General features: G+C 50.3%; 8 protein-coding genes and 1 non-coding gene across 9 annotated transcripts; 5 read left to right on the top strand and 4 right to left on the bottom strand.

The window, feature by feature from the left end:
• Positions 1 to 135: 135 nt before the first annotated feature.
• On the top strand, positions 136 to 1,561 carry APUU_11101A (uncharacterized protein; the record flags this gene model as incomplete). Its single annotated transcript, XM_041694558.1, has 5 exons — positions 136 to 429; positions 483 to 969; positions 1,027 to 1,269; positions 1,320 to 1,406; positions 1,449 to 1,561. The coding sequence occupies 5 exons, from the start codon at positions 136 to 138 to the stop codon at positions 1,559 to 1,561; spliced, it is 1,224 nt and encodes a 407-aa protein (XP_041550467.1).
• A 1,248-nt stretch (positions 1,562 to 2,809) lies between these two features.
• On the top strand, positions 2,810 to 3,859 carry AOX1_1 (alternative oxidase; the record flags this gene model as incomplete). The annotated part of the gene is made up of 3 exons (XM_041694547.1): positions 2,810 to 2,964; positions 3,011 to 3,289; positions 3,346 to 3,859. The coding sequence occupies 3 exons, from the start codon at positions 2,810 to 2,812 to the stop codon at positions 3,857 to 3,859; spliced, it is 948 nt and encodes a 315-aa protein (XP_041550466.1).
• Positions 3,860 to 4,122: 263 nt separating this feature from the next.
• APUU_11099A (CinA family protein) lies at positions 4,123 to 4,791 on the top strand (the record flags this gene model as incomplete). The annotated part of the gene is made up of 4 exons (XM_041694534.1): positions 4,123 to 4,218; positions 4,263 to 4,337; positions 4,388 to 4,578; positions 4,632 to 4,791. The coding sequence occupies 4 exons, from the start codon at positions 4,123 to 4,125 to the stop codon at positions 4,789 to 4,791; spliced, it is 522 nt and encodes a 173-aa protein (XP_041550465.1).
• Positions 4,792 to 5,184: 393 nt separating this feature from the next.
• Positions 5,185 to 5,394, bottom strand: APUU_11098S (uncharacterized protein; the record flags this gene model as incomplete). The annotated part of the gene is made up of 1 exon (XM_041694523.1): positions 5,185 to 5,394. The coding sequence occupies one exon, from the start codon at positions 5,392 to 5,394 to the stop codon at positions 5,185 to 5,187; it is 210 nt and encodes a 69-aa protein (XP_041550464.1).
• Positions 5,395 to 6,354: 960 nt separating this feature from the next.
• Positions 6,355 to 6,453, bottom strand: APUU_t10007S. The gene has a single exon. It is a non-coding gene; the product is annotated as a tRNA-Ser (tRNA).
• Positions 6,454 to 6,995: 542 nt separating this feature from the next.
• APUU_11097A (germin family protein) lies at positions 6,996 to 7,831 on the top strand (the record flags this gene model as incomplete). Its single annotated transcript, XM_041694512.1, has 3 exons — positions 6,996 to 7,126; positions 7,206 to 7,348; positions 7,401 to 7,831. 3 exons carry the CDS (start codon positions 6,996 to 6,998, stop codon positions 7,829 to 7,831), a joined length of 705 nt encoding a protein of 234 aa, XP_041550463.1.
• Positions 7,832 to 8,124: 293 nt separating this feature from the next.
• On the top strand, positions 8,125 to 8,935 carry APUU_11096A (alpha/beta hydrolase; the record flags this gene model as incomplete). Its single annotated transcript, XM_041694501.1, has 2 exons — positions 8,125 to 8,189; positions 8,245 to 8,935. The coding sequence occupies 2 exons, from the start codon at positions 8,125 to 8,127 to the stop codon at positions 8,933 to 8,935; spliced, it is 756 nt and encodes a 251-aa protein (XP_041550462.1).
• A 500-nt stretch (positions 8,936 to 9,435) lies between these two features.
• On the bottom strand, positions 9,436 to 9,943 carry APUU_11095S (uncharacterized protein; the record flags this gene model as incomplete). Its single annotated transcript, XM_041694490.1, has 2 exons — positions 9,436 to 9,749; positions 9,814 to 9,943. The coding sequence occupies 2 exons, from the start codon at positions 9,941 to 9,943 to the stop codon at positions 9,436 to 9,438; spliced, it is 444 nt and encodes a 147-aa protein (XP_041550461.1).
• A 1,714-nt stretch (positions 9,944 to 11,657) lies between these two features.
• APUU_11094S (uncharacterized protein) lies at positions 11,658 to 13,063 on the bottom strand (the record flags this gene model as incomplete). The annotated part of the gene is made up of 4 exons (XM_041694479.1): positions 11,658 to 11,995; positions 12,042 to 12,456; positions 12,503 to 12,610; positions 12,656 to 13,063. 4 exons carry the CDS (start codon positions 13,061 to 13,063, stop codon positions 11,658 to 11,660), a joined length of 1,269 nt encoding a protein of 422 aa, XP_041550460.1.
• Positions 13,064 to 15,530: the final 2,467 nt, after the last annotated feature.

Raw genomic sequence — 15,530 nt, 5'->3', positions numbered from 1 at the left:
GGAAGCCCCGGAGCCCTCCCCGTCACTCGGCGTGCTCCTCCGACTCTCGGGCCCGTCCCCCGGTCTCCAACTATCTATAAGCCACGATTCCCTCGAGCCCCTCCATCAAAACAAAACAAAACTAAATAAAGCAAAATGACTAGCCCCTCTGTCTTCGCTTCCGCCCCGCGCATCCCCGCAGATGCCATCTTCGCCTTAACCGCAGAATTCCTCGCAGACCCGTCTCCGAAGAAGGTCAATCTCGGCCAGGGAACGTACCGCGACAATAACGCGCAGCCGTGGGTTCTGCCCAGCGTGAAGAAAGCGCGCAGCATTATCGAAGAGAAGGGGCTGAACCATGAATATCTCCCGATCCTGGGATTGAAGGGTCTACGAGACGGGATTGCGGAGTTGGTTTTTGGAGAGGGATATGGGGGGGTATCAGATAGGGTACCACCACACCTTTAAACAAAAGCAGATAACATAGAAACTGATGTTTATAGCTGGCAACATCCCAAGCAATCTCCGGCACAGGCTCACTGCATCTCGCCGGCAAAATCCTCAAATACTGCAGCACCACGCCGTCCCTCCCAAAAGTCTACATCCCCACCCCAACCTGGTCAAACCACCACCTTGTCTTCTCCTCGCTGGGCTTCGAATGCGTCTCCTTCCAGTACTACAGCCCCGCCTCCAAATCCCTCGATATAGACTCCTACCTAGCCACCCTGCGCTCCGCAGCCCCAGGCTCCATTATCATCCTACACGCCTGCGCGCACAACCCCACGGGTCTGGACCCGAGTATCGAGCAGTGGAAGGAGATTGCGAGCATTGTGCAGGCGCGTAACCTCTTCCCGCTCTTCGACGCGGCGTATCTAGGGTTTAACTCTGGGGATTATGATCGCGATGCTTGGGCGATTCGACACTTTGTGTCTGACTTGGGACTCGAAGCGGCGGTTTGTTTGAGTTTTGCGAAGAACATGGGGCTTTACGGTACTCTCGTTTCTTTTCTATATATTTAAGATTGGTTTGTTAACGAAGATACCGTAGGAGAAAGAGTGGGAGCGCTCGTCCTAGCAACCACAGATAAAGAGGTCGCGGGCAATGCACAGTCAGTGCTGGAGTCGCTGCAGCGCTCTGAGATCTCGAATCCGCCGGCCTTTGGAGCGAAGATTGCCGAGACGATTATGCGAGATGACGGGCTGCGGGGTCTCTGGTTCCAGGATTTGAAGACGATGAGTGGACGGATTCAGGAGATGAGGAGGGCGTTGTTTGATGGGTTGAATACGTATTGTATGCAATCTCTCACTCATTATCAATAGGATAGGAGGCTAACGGTGCAGCGTCTGGAAACTGGGACCACCTTATCAGACAGTCTGGCATGTTTGGGTTCTTGGGACTGTCGAAGGATGCGGTGAAGACGTTGAAAGGTTCGTACTCCCCTACTGATCTGAGCGAGCTAACTTTCATAGATGAGTATCATATCTACATGGCGGAGAACTCGCGCGTGTCGATTGCGGGCTTGAATACGGGCAATGTCGACTATGTGGCTCGGTCGATTGCGGAAGTCCTGGCGAAGCAGTAGTGTACTGTAGATCTCAGCCTTGGCAATGAGCATTCTACTCTCTCTAAACTCGGGTAAACACTTTTATGTTGAGACTACCAGCATATGTACGGTAGAATCAGGTACGCGTTGCACGCTATTTATGGATACTAGACAGCAAGAGAACCAAACCAATCAAAGACAGGCCAACGCCCACGTAGATCAACCTCATGGCCACGGCAAGATTCGGTTATCGATTGTTGACAGTCACCAGACCAGCTGGATCTCTAGTCTCCAGATATTCTTCCTAGACTTCCTGAATCAGGTACCGGTCAGGGATATCCTCGATGTGTTTTCGTCTACGCATCACATTGAAACCAGTCTGAGATCTGAAGCCCCGATATCAGCCGGAAAGCATATACAATATAAGTCGTCCTTACCCATGCATGTGAATATTGGTTCTCTATCAACAGTAACAGAAACGGAAACGAATCCTCAGACAGCGCCATCTAGCCAAGATATGTGACGAGATATACCGCAATTCCATCAAGGATTCCCCTTTTCTTATGACTCAGCCTCTGTTTCTCTGCTGTGGAATATAGTTTAGGCCAGTATGCCATAAACGCAATAAAGTCGGGAGAATCACGCCCACGATAATTTTTCGGATCGCCCAGTCGACCAGTCTAGGTCGGTATGATCACAACACTTTAAGTCAATTAAAACACTTTAACTAAATTATACTTTGCGTTTTGATGGTTTCTGAAATGCCTCGGATGGATGTCCGGATAGATGTCCGGCAGGGGAAAACCGGGTGAAGGCGAGCAGGAGAGTGTCTACGCTGCATGTATGAGAACATGTGAATATCGATTCTGTCTTGGTGGATTGATCAGGGCGATAATTCACAGTAACACTTAAATATTTGTCTTTAAATGTACTCTATAATAATAATAGTATTGTTTATTAGCGTAGTGTATTGTTGATTAGTGTAATGAGTAGTCTAGTCGTCGTGATGCCTCGGAGAACACTCGGTGAGATCGGCCTGTCTCGATCACCGTTTCGTCTGCAATGGCCAAGCATCCAACTGTGGATATCAACAGTCCAGCCCGATGTGAGTCAATCGTGACCGTGACTGGCACTGCCAGTATGCAGACTGCAGTTGACGGGAATTCTCGGTGTCGTACTCACTGCGATGTATAGTTGGCTATAAATACCGTTCCTTGGGCACTTCATCCAGGAGTTCATAGACATTCTCGTTCTTAGATTGCTTTATTGTTACTCTACATAGACAAAATGAGCCACCTTATCGGAAGACGAGCTCGTCTCGTGCTTGGCCCTCGAATCACGTCCAATATCTCGTCTCCTATTATTTCACCTATTCAACTTCTACCTGGGACAAGATATCATACACAAGACGCCACCCAAAAGTCATCATGGACGCACCCAGTGTACGTTCCTTCTTCCTAGACATACTTGCCCGACTAACACGCGAAGATACACCCAAGAACAAATCCAATCCGTCCAAATCGCACACAAAAACGCAACGAACCTCCCCGACAAACTCGCCCTAGGCACAGTCCGCTTCCTCCGCTGGGGCATGGACTTCGTCACAGGCTACCGCTCAAGCACAGCATTAACGAATAACACCATGACAGAGCAGAAGTGGATAACCCGGTTTATATTCCTAGAGAGCGTCGCCGGCGTGCCGGGTATGGTAGCCGGGATGTTACGCCATCTGAAGAGTATCAGGCGGATGAAGAGAGATCATGGGTGGTAAGCATCCATCCACCATACAAGCCTCATACCGGCAGCAAGTTAACAAAGTGTAGGATAGAAACCCTCCTCGAAGAAGCCTACAACGAACGAATGCACCTCCTCACCTTCCTAAAACTCAGCTCGCCCGGCCGGCCAATGCGCCTTATGGTCCTGGGCTCGCAATGCGTCTTCTTCACGGGGTTCTCCATCGCATACCTCCTCTCCCCGCGCATCTGCCACCGTTTCGTCGGGTACCTGGAAGAGGAAGCAGTGATTACATATACAAAAGCCATCACCGATCTCGACAGCGGTCTGCTGCCGAAATGGGAGGAGACCAAGATACCTGATATGGCTGTGAAGTACTGGCAGATGCCAGAGGGGAAGCGGGATATGAGATCGCTGCTGCTGTATGTGCGTGCTGATGAGGCGAAGCATCGCGATGTGAATCATACCTTAGGTAGTCTGGACCAGGACCGAGACTGTAATCCGTTTTCGGCGAAGTTTAGGACGCAGGCGGGGAAGGCAAAGGAGGTTTTGGGGGAGAATATGCGTGGGTTTGAGTTGGGGGCGCGGAAGGAGAGGGTTTAGCTTTGTCTTTTGATGTTGTTAGTTCTTGGTTTATGGCGTCTTTAGAAGTGTTGATATTTGATATACCTACGGGTGATGGTGCTAAAACTAGACATGGACATAATGCACATCTTAAAAATAGCATAGTAAGGATTATAATATCATGTACTGTAAGTTAATTATTAACTATGCGGTTGTAAGCTTAGTCACTGTTACCCCGCCAGACAGCATCTCAACCACCAAGGCATATCCAGCAACTAACTACCTGTCGCTCAACTAACAAAATGGCTGAATTCCCTCCTCCCAGTCTCGCCCCTCTAGCCCAGGAAGTCGTCGACCTCCTCAAAGCCCGAAACGAAACAGTCTCAGTAGCCGAAACGGTATGCCATTCCAAACCATCAGCACTCCATTCTAATCCCAATAGGCAGCCGGCGGCCTCATCTCAGCCTCTCTCCTCTCCATCCCCGGAGCCTCAGCTATATACAAAGGCGGACTGACTGTAGCTCACCCCCAGTCACTCTTTGTGTACTCCTACTAACCAACAACCAGGTATACACTCTCGAATCCCGCCTCGCATTCGCAGGCTGGACGCAGGCAAGCATCGAGGGCTATAAAGGCCCTACCACCGCAATCGTAACCCAGATGGCCGAGCATACCCGGCAAACGCTCTTCTCGACGTACGCGGTGAGCGAGAGCGGCACGGCTGGTCCGACGGGCGGGTCGTCGAGGAACCGGACTCCGTATGTATCATGATCCTACTAGTTCTACCCCAGATATTAAACTTGCGGTGCAGGGGCTATGTGGCCATTGCGGTATCCGGAGCGCAGGGATGCTCGACGCGCGAGATTGAAACCGGCAGTAGCAATCGGGCGGAGAATATGGTTTCGTTTGCGAGGGAGTCGTTGCGGCTTTTAAAGGAGGTGTTGTCTCAGCCGGAGGGGTCTGCTCTTTGAATTGTCTGATATTGGTGCTATTCTAGTATAAAGGCCGAAGCTGGTTAGTAGAATATCAATTAATAATACCTCCTACATACCATCGTAGGACTGGGTTCACTATTCTGTCTCGATGCAAATCAAGATCCTTTTCCTTTGGAGATCGCCTCAAATCTCATCTCCAGATCTGACCTCAATGAAAAGCGTTTCGTCAGCAGCATCCGAGGCGTTTCTGTTCACTGATATCTTGATCATTGCGTCTTCGCTTCTGCTTCTCCCTCTCAGTCGGCCTTGCGCGGGGATGATTTCCATATTGTCATCCGTGTAGGCACCGCGTACAAAGACACTCAGGTTTGGGTACTTCTCGATTAACCCCTTATTCCTCTTGTCAATGTAGATGTACCGTCGAAGCTTTCACAGATATTGGAAAGGCGTCGTTTTCAAATGTGTTCCAAAGGCTGTTCGCTTGACAACATGCCTCCCAGATACAACTAGAAGGATAGGTTGACCAGGTTTCAGTGCGTCCTTTAGGTAGACCCGAACTGCTAGACGAGCGCCAGGATGCTGGTCTTGTAGCTGTCGCCCATGCGTGGTAGAAGAACCATCGGCTGGTGCCTCAGTCATTGTGAATTAAATGGTGCAATGCCGAATCGTAACTGCTTTTCTTGGTCCGTCCTTTCTGTCTCGGTATTTGTTGCCCACCATCAAACCAAGCCGCGCCCGAACGGACGGCGATGATGATACTGACTCTCGTTTGGTCAGAATTATCCAGATCTGTACCGGTAGAGAATGTATCTGGTTCGTCTTCGTTCTCAACAGGACACTCGAGATCATCAATGGCCTGTAAGATCGATTCGTCGTCGGATTCATTGGGCAAGGATTGACCGCAGACTTCATTCCTCAGTGACCGAACTTCATCAAGAAAGTTGCTTGGAGTCGAACCGGCCGCATTGTTTTTGAGCCTGTGACTTTGCGATGGCCAACACCCATTCTCGTTCACTGCCCGAATGGCAAATATCCATAGGTGCTTCGGCAAGCCCGTTGATACCATCATGTCGTCGTGAGGAACTACCGGTGGCTCTGCTAAGCATAGAAGGCCGTCGTGGTTTCCGGGCCTTTATCGGCCAGTCAAGTCCTCAGTATTGGTTCCAGAGTGGTGGGATTAGCCTCAGGAACCTTCCCATTCCTGTTGTCTATGGGCCATCAGCGTCAGCGACATGAGAGTCCTAGAATGCTATGATTCTTGGCATTGGTGATGACTTACAGGAACAGAGATAATCGACAGTTCGAACGCCTGCTTCTTGGTCTCAATCTGGCTGTTGCGACCATGGCCAGGCCAGAGCCAGGTTGTCGCGGGCCAACAACCTGGCTCTGCGGGTGGATTGTATCTTGGGTTGGCAGAGGGAAGTTAGGCCAATTTATAGACTGAGATCAGAGAACAATAGCACAGAGGTAAATTTCGATGTGAAGCTTGCAATTCACCAGCTTATTATATAAAAAGTGACCCCAAAAAAGGGAAAAAAGATGGGTGATTCAGGGTGAATGTCGGTGAGACAACCAAACTGAACTAAACCCGAAAATGAACGACAGCAGTGTGGTTCGAACACACGCCTCCGAAGAGAATAGATTACTTCACCATGATGGATTCAAGTCTATCGCCTTAGACCACTCGGCCATGCTGCCATATCAATATTAAGCGGCGAATAGTCTGCCGCCGAGACGCTGGTATTCACAACCTGATTCAATTTTATTCAGAAGGGCAAATCAGATCGTGCCAAGAGGTACGGCTATCCATACTGCCGGGAGAGATACTGTGAATTTCATCTGTATATCTTCCTTTAGTTACTGTAATATGTTATAATATCATTTAATATAGCTTTAACAGTATATATTTAACTATTCTTTAACTATTAATGGACCTTTTTCATCGTCAGTGACTGGCCGTATCAATGCAGCAAAGACCCGACCGCGTATTAGGTAATACGCTCCAGCGTGCCCTATACGCCAACGAATACGACAACATAGTATGACTTTGAAGATGGACTCGAGATGGACCCTGACGTGGCTGTGCTGCCGTATGCGTATAGAGGCGCATGCAGTACTCCGTATGCGCAATCATCTGGAACATCTTGGCTGTTAGGCTCGAAGTATATAAACCTGACACCTCTAGATGCATCCCATGCTTAACATCAAGACTATCAAAACACCACTACGCAATCATCAATATGCTTTTCAATTCCGCCCTAGAACTCGTTGCGATAACAGCCGCCCTCGCCATCCCTGCCAATGCAGCACCGCAACCCATCACCAGCCCATCCGATCTCAGCCTGACAGCGAAACTACGACTCGCAGACACGTAAGCCCTTAATATATATATATATATATATATATATATATATACCCATGAAGGCAGAGCAAACTGACAAAACAACCAGTGCCATTGAACGCTACGAGCTCCTCCCCAACGACGCAGACTTCGTCTTCGATTTCACCAAAAGCGAAGTCCCCGTTGCCAGCAGCCAGAACTGGCCTGCCCTTGTTGGTGTCGGTGCTTCGTTTAGTATTGGTCAATTGCCAGGTATTCCCCAAGCACATTATAAAGGTGTATATATACTAATGAATGATAACAGCATGCAGCATGGCCTTCCTCCATCTCCACCCCCGCGCAACAGAACTCTTCTCCCTCTCCTCCGGGCACATCCACTCCGAAATGGTCCCGCAGGGGGGCGTGCTCGACTCAAACAACAAGAAGAAACAGAGAGTAATAAGCACAGAGCTGTATCCCGGGATGGTAACAGTGTACCCGGCAGGGTCGTTCCACTCGCAGATCAACCCGGACTGCGAGCCGGCGAATTTCACGGCTGCGTTTAACAGCGAAGAGTTTGCGGCGAGTTTGGTTGCGGGGCAGGTTTTTGCGTTGCCGGATGATGTTGTTGAGAGGACGTTTGGGGGGAGTATTGCCGGGGAGGATGTTGAGAGGGTTAGAGGGGCGATTCCGGTTGATATGGCTATTCGGGTTGAGGAGTGTTTGGCCAAGTGTGGGTTGGAGAAGAGGAGTTGACTGTTAGGGTAGACTAGGAAAAATGGTTCAGGGTTTAGAGTAGGTTAGACGTTTACACAGTACATAAAACAACATTACAAAGTATTGATATTATAAACCAGACCCTGTATGGACGGATCAATTCAGATTCTCCGTCATGAACGGCTCGGCCTGAATTAAACCGACCGTCTCCACAGGATGCAAGGATTCAATTCAATTCAGGCTGAACGGAATGCGGGGTTGATCTATTTATTCAGAGGCTCAGAGCATACTCAATTCCTGTTTCCAAAAGCTTGTCCGTAAATCCACACAAAATGAGGGTTTTCGCGGTTATTTGCTCTCTTCTCAGTATGGTGGCTGCCCGGCCCCATAGCCCTAAGTTCGTTACTCACTCTATCTCTATACTACTGTAGTTACACATCTAACGATACCAGCGACAGAAAACTAAGCTACCACCCCGCCCCAGAAAACAATGGGCTGGGAATCGCCGTCCTCGTCATCCCCGGCGGCGGCTACGAACACGTCTCCCCGCAAGAAGCCAGCAACTCAACCACCTACCTCAACGCCCGGGGCTACGACGCCTGGGTCCTGAACTACACCGTCGCAGACATAGCACCAACACCGCTCTACCCAGTTCCTTTGGAAGAAGCACTCAGTGCAGCCCGGTACATCCGCACGCAGGATAAAGTCAAAGTCGACAAACTCGGTATCTGGGGCTACTCGGCCGGCGGACATCTCGCAGCGGTGACTGTAACAAACCCCGACGCGGGTCTTGATTTCGGAATCCTTGCGTACCCGGTTATATCGATGGATTTGGCAATCACGCATAATGGCTCGCGGACGAATTTACTGGGCGAGAACCCGCCTCGAAAACTAGTGGAGAAGATGTCTGCCGAGAATAGAGTTACGGAGACGACGCCGCCGATCTTTGTTTACCATTCTGCGGATGATGCGACTGTTCCTGTGGAGAATACGTTGCGGTTTGTTGGGGCTCTTACGGCGAAGCAGAGGCCGTTTCAGGTTTTGGTTATCCCGGATGGAGAGCATGGGATTGGGCTGGCGATGGATGATCCGCAGAGGAATTGGGCGCCGGAGTTGGATCGGTTTATGGCGTATTCGATCTGAGTTACGGAACTGTCCATCGGGGATTGTTGAGGTTGTGATCGGTTCCGACATCGACATGGCAGTTGAAGTTTTGATATTGGGCACTGGATGCCAATGTAGTGGGGAAGCAGCATCAAATAAAACTAGATCCACATGAGAAGGCCTGGTGATAGATAGGCCTTGTTTCCTGTTGCAACGGGCGCAAGGACCCTGGATTAGCCCTAAAGTAGCTACCCTGGTCTCGAGATCCCTGCCAGCGACTCATTGATGACCTCTTAATACACTGCCCCAACAGGCGCCAAGGACACCGAAGCGTTCCGAAAGGCCGGCGCGAGTGGCATTGCTCATACATTCCTGGCTTGGCGAGGCGTCTGCTATGGTGTTAAACCGGTTGTCATAGAATACATTAGTAGGTGGTATCTCTAATATAAAAACTGCAGGGGTATTATAACAAAATCATGAACATAATCCCAGACCAGACCAGACCAGACGACGACTTCATACTTCAAAATTCGAGCAGCCTACCTGACCGTGGCCGTCCCCGCGGGCGAAGTATAGCCCTCCCCAAGCTCCCTCATCTCATTGCTCTTATGTTTGCGACGGTGTAGGATATACCACGCCGCTAATAAAAGCAAAGATAACCCTGCAAAGCCACCCACCACTCCTCCGACAATAGCACCTACATTCGTCCCTGACCCCCCGCCGCCCGAATCGGGCGTGTCTGTGGATGTACTGTCTGGACTGTCGGTGGGTGATGTCGAGGTAGGACCCGGTGCAGCTGATGGGGCTGTCGGTTGAGGTTCTGGTGTGAGCGTTGAAGATGTGACGTCGTCGCCTGTAGTATCGTCAGTTAAACCCACAAGATCCTATGTAAAGGAATAAAGTAAAGAAGGAAGTACCCGTGAAAGTAGTCGTCGAAGTCGCAACCCAGAAATGATCCGTCGGATGTGTCGAGGCCGTGCACATCGGCAACGTCGCTTCCCAGCCCAAGGTCTGATCTTTGGAAAGACTTTGGTGGAGGGTTACCATGAGGCAGGCGTCCGAACTTATACCCCATCATAATTAGCCATCAGCAGCTGGGGTCAGGGTTGAGGTATAGGTATAGGTACCAAGTAGTTGGTGTTTTATCCGCGTAAAGCAGCACATTATCACTGCATGCGGTTGGGTGGTAACAGGAATCAGTCTCGGCGCAGCACTGCCCGTATGTATTGCCTCCTGAGGAACCGGTGACGAATGTATAGTCGTTGTTACAGGTTATGTGAGTGACTGTTGATGGTGCGTCTTAGTACGCGATCGCGACGCTGCGCTGGCCATCAGAAGAGACAACTCACAGTCATTCTCGCCGAGAGAGTAATATCCATTATACCCTGGCGAGCTTGCCGGTTTGGTAAGCAACACCTCGGATGTGATTGTTCGCGACATGGTCGCTGCGAATTCGCTGTTGCGCTGTAGAGGCAGAAGCGAAAGGGTCGAGAAGCATCAAGTCGGCTAAAAGAGGGAGGCTGCGAGGTAATTATAATCAACGAGCAAGTTCGCCCTGGCCCCAATTTAGCTGCTGCTTGCTCGCGCCCGGGTATCTTCATTGGCCCCGGCGTCGTCTTTGCCCAACGCTAGCTGCTGCCAAGAGACCGGACTGTTGATTGACATGGGGATTGGGCATTGCCGAGAGGCGGTGCTGCGTGCAGCTTTGCGGTAAGGTCTCTACTATCTTGGTACTCGGGACTGGTAGGGCTGGTGCTGGGGCTTCTCAAGCCCAGCTTGAATCATGCAGGCATATTCATGGCTACGAGAACAGCAGAAGCTATCTTACGTCTTGCCGTGCCAGTCCTTAGGTCAAATCTTCGTTCATTCAACAGGGCATTTTATGCCATGAATACAGTAGCCATGAATACAGTAGACAGTCAAGCTATCAAGAGCGCCCTTCACAGTCGGGCGGCTATATAAGTAATTAAGTATTGATTCCAACAGGTCGAAGGCCGTTATTGGAAGGCAGGGAGGTTCCGACTCCGCCAAGATGGAGAGTCGGGGCGGAGTATGGGTCAGGGCAGTCGACATAGCCTCATAGCCCCAGTCACTGTTATTGGGCTCGCCAAATTCGACACTAAATACTCATAGCGATGTTGATCTGTATCTTACGTGGCCGCTCCACCTGCAGAGCCACCTTGCCAAGAGGGCGCATACCCTCGGTTGTTAACCATTACACTGGAAGAGATATATAAAGAGATTAGAATGCAGAGTTTAAAATGTGGGTGAACTGAGGACGGCAGCCACTGCGTAGTAAAATTGTACAAGTACTCCGTACAGAAAGCATCTGCTCCAGCTAATACAGAGCAGCATTTTGATTTACTGGCCTAAACTCCATCCATCAAGCATGGGGCGAAATTGATCAAGCTCGCCTGCGCTAACCGGCTGCGGAAGTAGGGCACGGTTCAGTCAAGCAGATCGATGAGGGTGTTGAACTGTTTGTCTGGCGGAGACTGGAATCTGCCCTACTTCGATCTACATCCGCATGGCCTCAGTGTGTTGAAGATGGATGACATATGCCGTCTATTAATGGAAGAAGTCAGGTTATTGAAGCTTTCAGATGTGGTGTATAGAAGGAAACTAGTCATTCGCTCTAATTCCACACGACAAAGCCGTCCACTAATTTATAGTCTCCTGTTAGGGCTAGGGTCTGCAAGTAGAACCCTTTTAGAATTCACTTCCCAGTGTTTTAAAGCCTCCCTAGCATAAAGTTACGGAGTTAGAGTGAGGCATATGCCCGCTGCTCCTGCCGAGCCTGCTCATACACTTTATCAATATCCTCAGACCAGATCCAGCTCATCCGATCCTCAATCATGGATTTGACTATTGGGAGGCCTTCGTCGTAGGTCCGGTCTTTGACGTTCTCCGCTTTCATCTCGTACAGATCCCCTGCCTCGCGAGATGTCGTTTGAACCCTCTGGGATCGTGAGTACCTGATGGAGTGGTAGAGGGAGAGGGACTGTTCCAAGAAACTTTGCGTTCCAGAACCATGGAAGAAATCCTGGAGGGCTCTTCCAATTATATATCCGTCTTCCATTGCTTGTCCGGCACCGGCTCCTATTCATGATTAGCAAACGATCAAAGCATTGATAAGGTAGTCTACCTTGGTGTGGACACATTGCATGGGCTGCATCACCTAGTAAAGCCACTTTCCCCTTTGCAAAGATCCATTGCGGAGACGATTTCCGGTCGAACAGAATCCATTTCAACGGGTTTGTATCCATGTTCTGGATAACTTCTTGGACTGCAGGTGCAAACTCTTTGAATTCCTCCTCGATCTCCTTCCTTTCCCCTGCCAGCGTCCAACTCTCTCTTACATCTCCAAGCTTCTCAAAAGGTGTCGACACAAACCCCACGACGTTGAGGATCCTGTTGCTGCTGATTGGGAACGTGAGAAAATGTCTGCCAGGGGCCATGAACAGTGCAGCGTATGTGGAAATCGGCCATTTGTCTTTGATCTTTTCGATATCACACAGTCCGCGATAGACGACCATTCCGCCGTATTGGGCAGTATCTCGCTGTAACGGTGAGTAAATCATAAGCCAGATCAAATATAATGCATACCACATAATGAGATCGAACAGCCGAATGGATGCCATCTGCACCAATCACCAAGTTCGCAGTTGCTGATGTCCCGTCCTCGAAGGATACCACCATTTCATTCCCTCGATCCTGCCCTTATTAGTCTCTACATATTACAGCAGAAGGAAGAGATACCTCAAGCCCTCTACACCTCTTATCCGTATGCAGCACCGCCGCACCGCGCCTCCTAACCGCCTGCACAAGAACCTCCAAGAACTCCGCCCGATGCATCGGCAGCTGCGTCGTATTCCCCTCCTTGGGTGTGTTGACCGTAAGAACCTCCTCACCGGTGTCATACCGCCGAAACGAAAGCCAGATTCCACTGCGGTCGCCGGCGATCCTCTTCGTTTCGTCTAGAAGTCCGATCTTGCGTATTAGTTCTACGGCGTTAGGTCCGATGCCGACTCCGGCGCCGATTTCTTTGTACTCGGGAGCTTGCTCGTAGATGTCGATTTGGATTTGGACTTGGGATGCGCGGTGGTGGATGCATAGCGCTGTGAAAAGGCCGCCGATGCCGCCTCCTATTATTGCGATGCGGAACATGTCTTATTAAGTTAATGATTCAAGTCTGAGTATGTATATGCTGGGGAGGATCAGCTTATTAAAGCAGGAGACTATATATCCCACATTCAGCTCTGAGACTGGATAGCGACCCCGTCAACCAACTGGGCTTATCTCCCCGGATTCACCGAGGGAATGTCCGTTCCAATCTGCTTTAACTCGAAATGTCACGGAATCCTGCTAATGCCGTTTGGGGTAAAGATGTCAAAGCTTGTTCTCCACAAGCCCGCGGAGTTTACGAGTCTATACCAATGGGATGAGCAGAACCAACTCTTAACTCCCCGGGAGATATACCAGGCGGCTAATATACTTTACCCCAGATTCAACTGCCGAACAGGGGACAATGGAGTCTCAACCCCCGGTTTATAACTGTCCCTCCACATTCCCCGGAGTCATAACTGTCCCGAGCATGCCTGACCATCTCAAACTGGGCTGATTGAACCTTACCGACATGATGGATCCAGAAAAGTCGACTTCTCATGATGAGAATATATCCCCAGCTCCCGTCCATAACCAAGACCAGACTGGTGATAAACGGACTGCTCGAGATCCCCATGGATTTCCTCTCGTTCCACAGCCCACAGAATACAAAGATGACCCACTGGTACTATACCTTTCCCATTCGCCTTACATGTAGAGCTGACAAAGTAGAACTGGCATCCGGCACTCAAGTTGAGCGTCGTCCTCCAGATCAGCTGGCTTGCCCTGCTGGCTCCTCTGGGCGCCGCAGCCCCGAATCCGGCGTTTGTTGTTATGAGCGAGCATTTCGGGTTGAGTGTCCACGAGATTAGTTATGGTGAGAACAGTCTCCTACATACTTAATTAGACTAACGCTATTCCCTAGAACTCATGCTCTTCCTCCTCTTCGGCGGAATCGGCCCCCTGGCTATCCTCCCCCTGGCAAACGCATACGGACGGAGACCAGTCTACCTGCTTGGTAATTTGCTGGCGGCTGTCATGAATATAGCCGCTGGATACTGCGACTCATGGGCAGGAGTCATGGTCACCAGGGTGATATGTGGCCTGGCCTCCGGATCAGTCATGTCAATCGGGGCTGCGACAATCTGTGATTTGTATTTTACACACCAGCGGGGGGTGTATATGGGCATTTACACCGTCTGTATGACGAATGGTGCTTGCGTACGCTCCTCTTATTCTCTTAATTATTTCAGGCTAACACTGTCACTGCAGATTGCACCGATTCTAGGGGGCGCCGTCGCCGAAACCCTAGGCTGGCGCGCGTGCTTCTTCATCCCAGGCTTCGTGCAGCTGGGAAGCTTCGTCGTTACAATATTCAGTCTCCCAGAGACACTCTACTACACCGATAGATCCACCTCCCCTGCCCACCGCGAACAAACGTATCTCGAGAACCTGCTGTTCAGACGAACCAACTTCCACACCCGCCGCCCCCGACTCCGCGACTACACCCGCCCCTTCGAGATGCTGCAATACATCGCCATCCTCTTCCCGGCACTGCTCTACATGACCTGCTTCGGCTACGGCAGCGTGCTATTCGCACTAACAGGCGCGAAACTCTTCACGCAATTCTACGGCTTCAGCACGCTCCAAACAGGGCTTATGCTGAGTATCCCACTCCTGCTGGGTGGGATAATCGGGGAATTATGCGCCGGCTGGGTGACGGATTGGTTATCGAATCGCCACGCAAAGAGGCAATCCGGCGAGAGACTGCCCGAGGCGCGTCTAACTGCCATTTGGGGCACGGTGTTGGTTCCTGTCGGGATTGTTTTGGAGGGTGTTTGTCTTGAGTTTAGTGGGGAGGTTCATTGGGTTGGGAGTGCGTTTGGGATGGGACTGGCGCATATGGGGTTGCAGATTGCCACGACGACGATTTATGCTTATACGACTGATGTATGTTCCTGCTCCTGTTGATTCTTCCAAGGTGAGTGACTGAGTGAAAGGGGTTAACATAACATGAGCAGTGCTATAAACTATACAGCTCGGAGATCTCGACCGTGCTGAATATATTCCGGCAGGTGTTTTCGTGTCTGATCTCGTTTTACGCGTACGTCTCTGTCTTTCTCAACGAGGAAACAATCTGACTTGTCTCAGTCTTCCGCTTGGCGAGAGCGTTGGCATCCAGTACGCGTGGTTGATATTCGCGTTGATTGTGGCGGTGCTTCTCGTCCCGGTCGTTATGCTCAGGTATTATGGGCGGAAATGGAGAGAATTACCTTCCCAGTCACTTGAGGGAGCCGTTAATGAATAATGGGAAGCTTGAAGCTTTATTACAGTGCTCGGGGTTACATATAACTAGAGAGTGCTGATGCTTGTGACCGCTCTTTTCATATATACTAGTTAATGCCAGCAATAAAAAGAATCTTCATCCTAAACATACCTACGGCCCATATTAAATACAGCTGTCTCACAATAATCCCGCATACTAACAGGTGGTGAGGGATAAGAGACCGCCACCGAGGATCTAGCCGGG

This window comes from Aspergillus puulaauensis, chromosome 1 (genome assembly GCF_016861865.1).
Source record: "Aspergillus puulaauensis MK2 DNA, chromosome 1, nearly complete sequence".
Lineage (NCBI taxonomy): Eukaryota > Fungi > Ascomycota > Eurotiomycetes > Eurotiales > Aspergillaceae > Aspergillus > Aspergillus puulaauensis.
The sequence above is the reverse complement of the archived record's forward strand: the minus strand, read 5'-3'. Positions and strand labels throughout refer to the sequence as shown.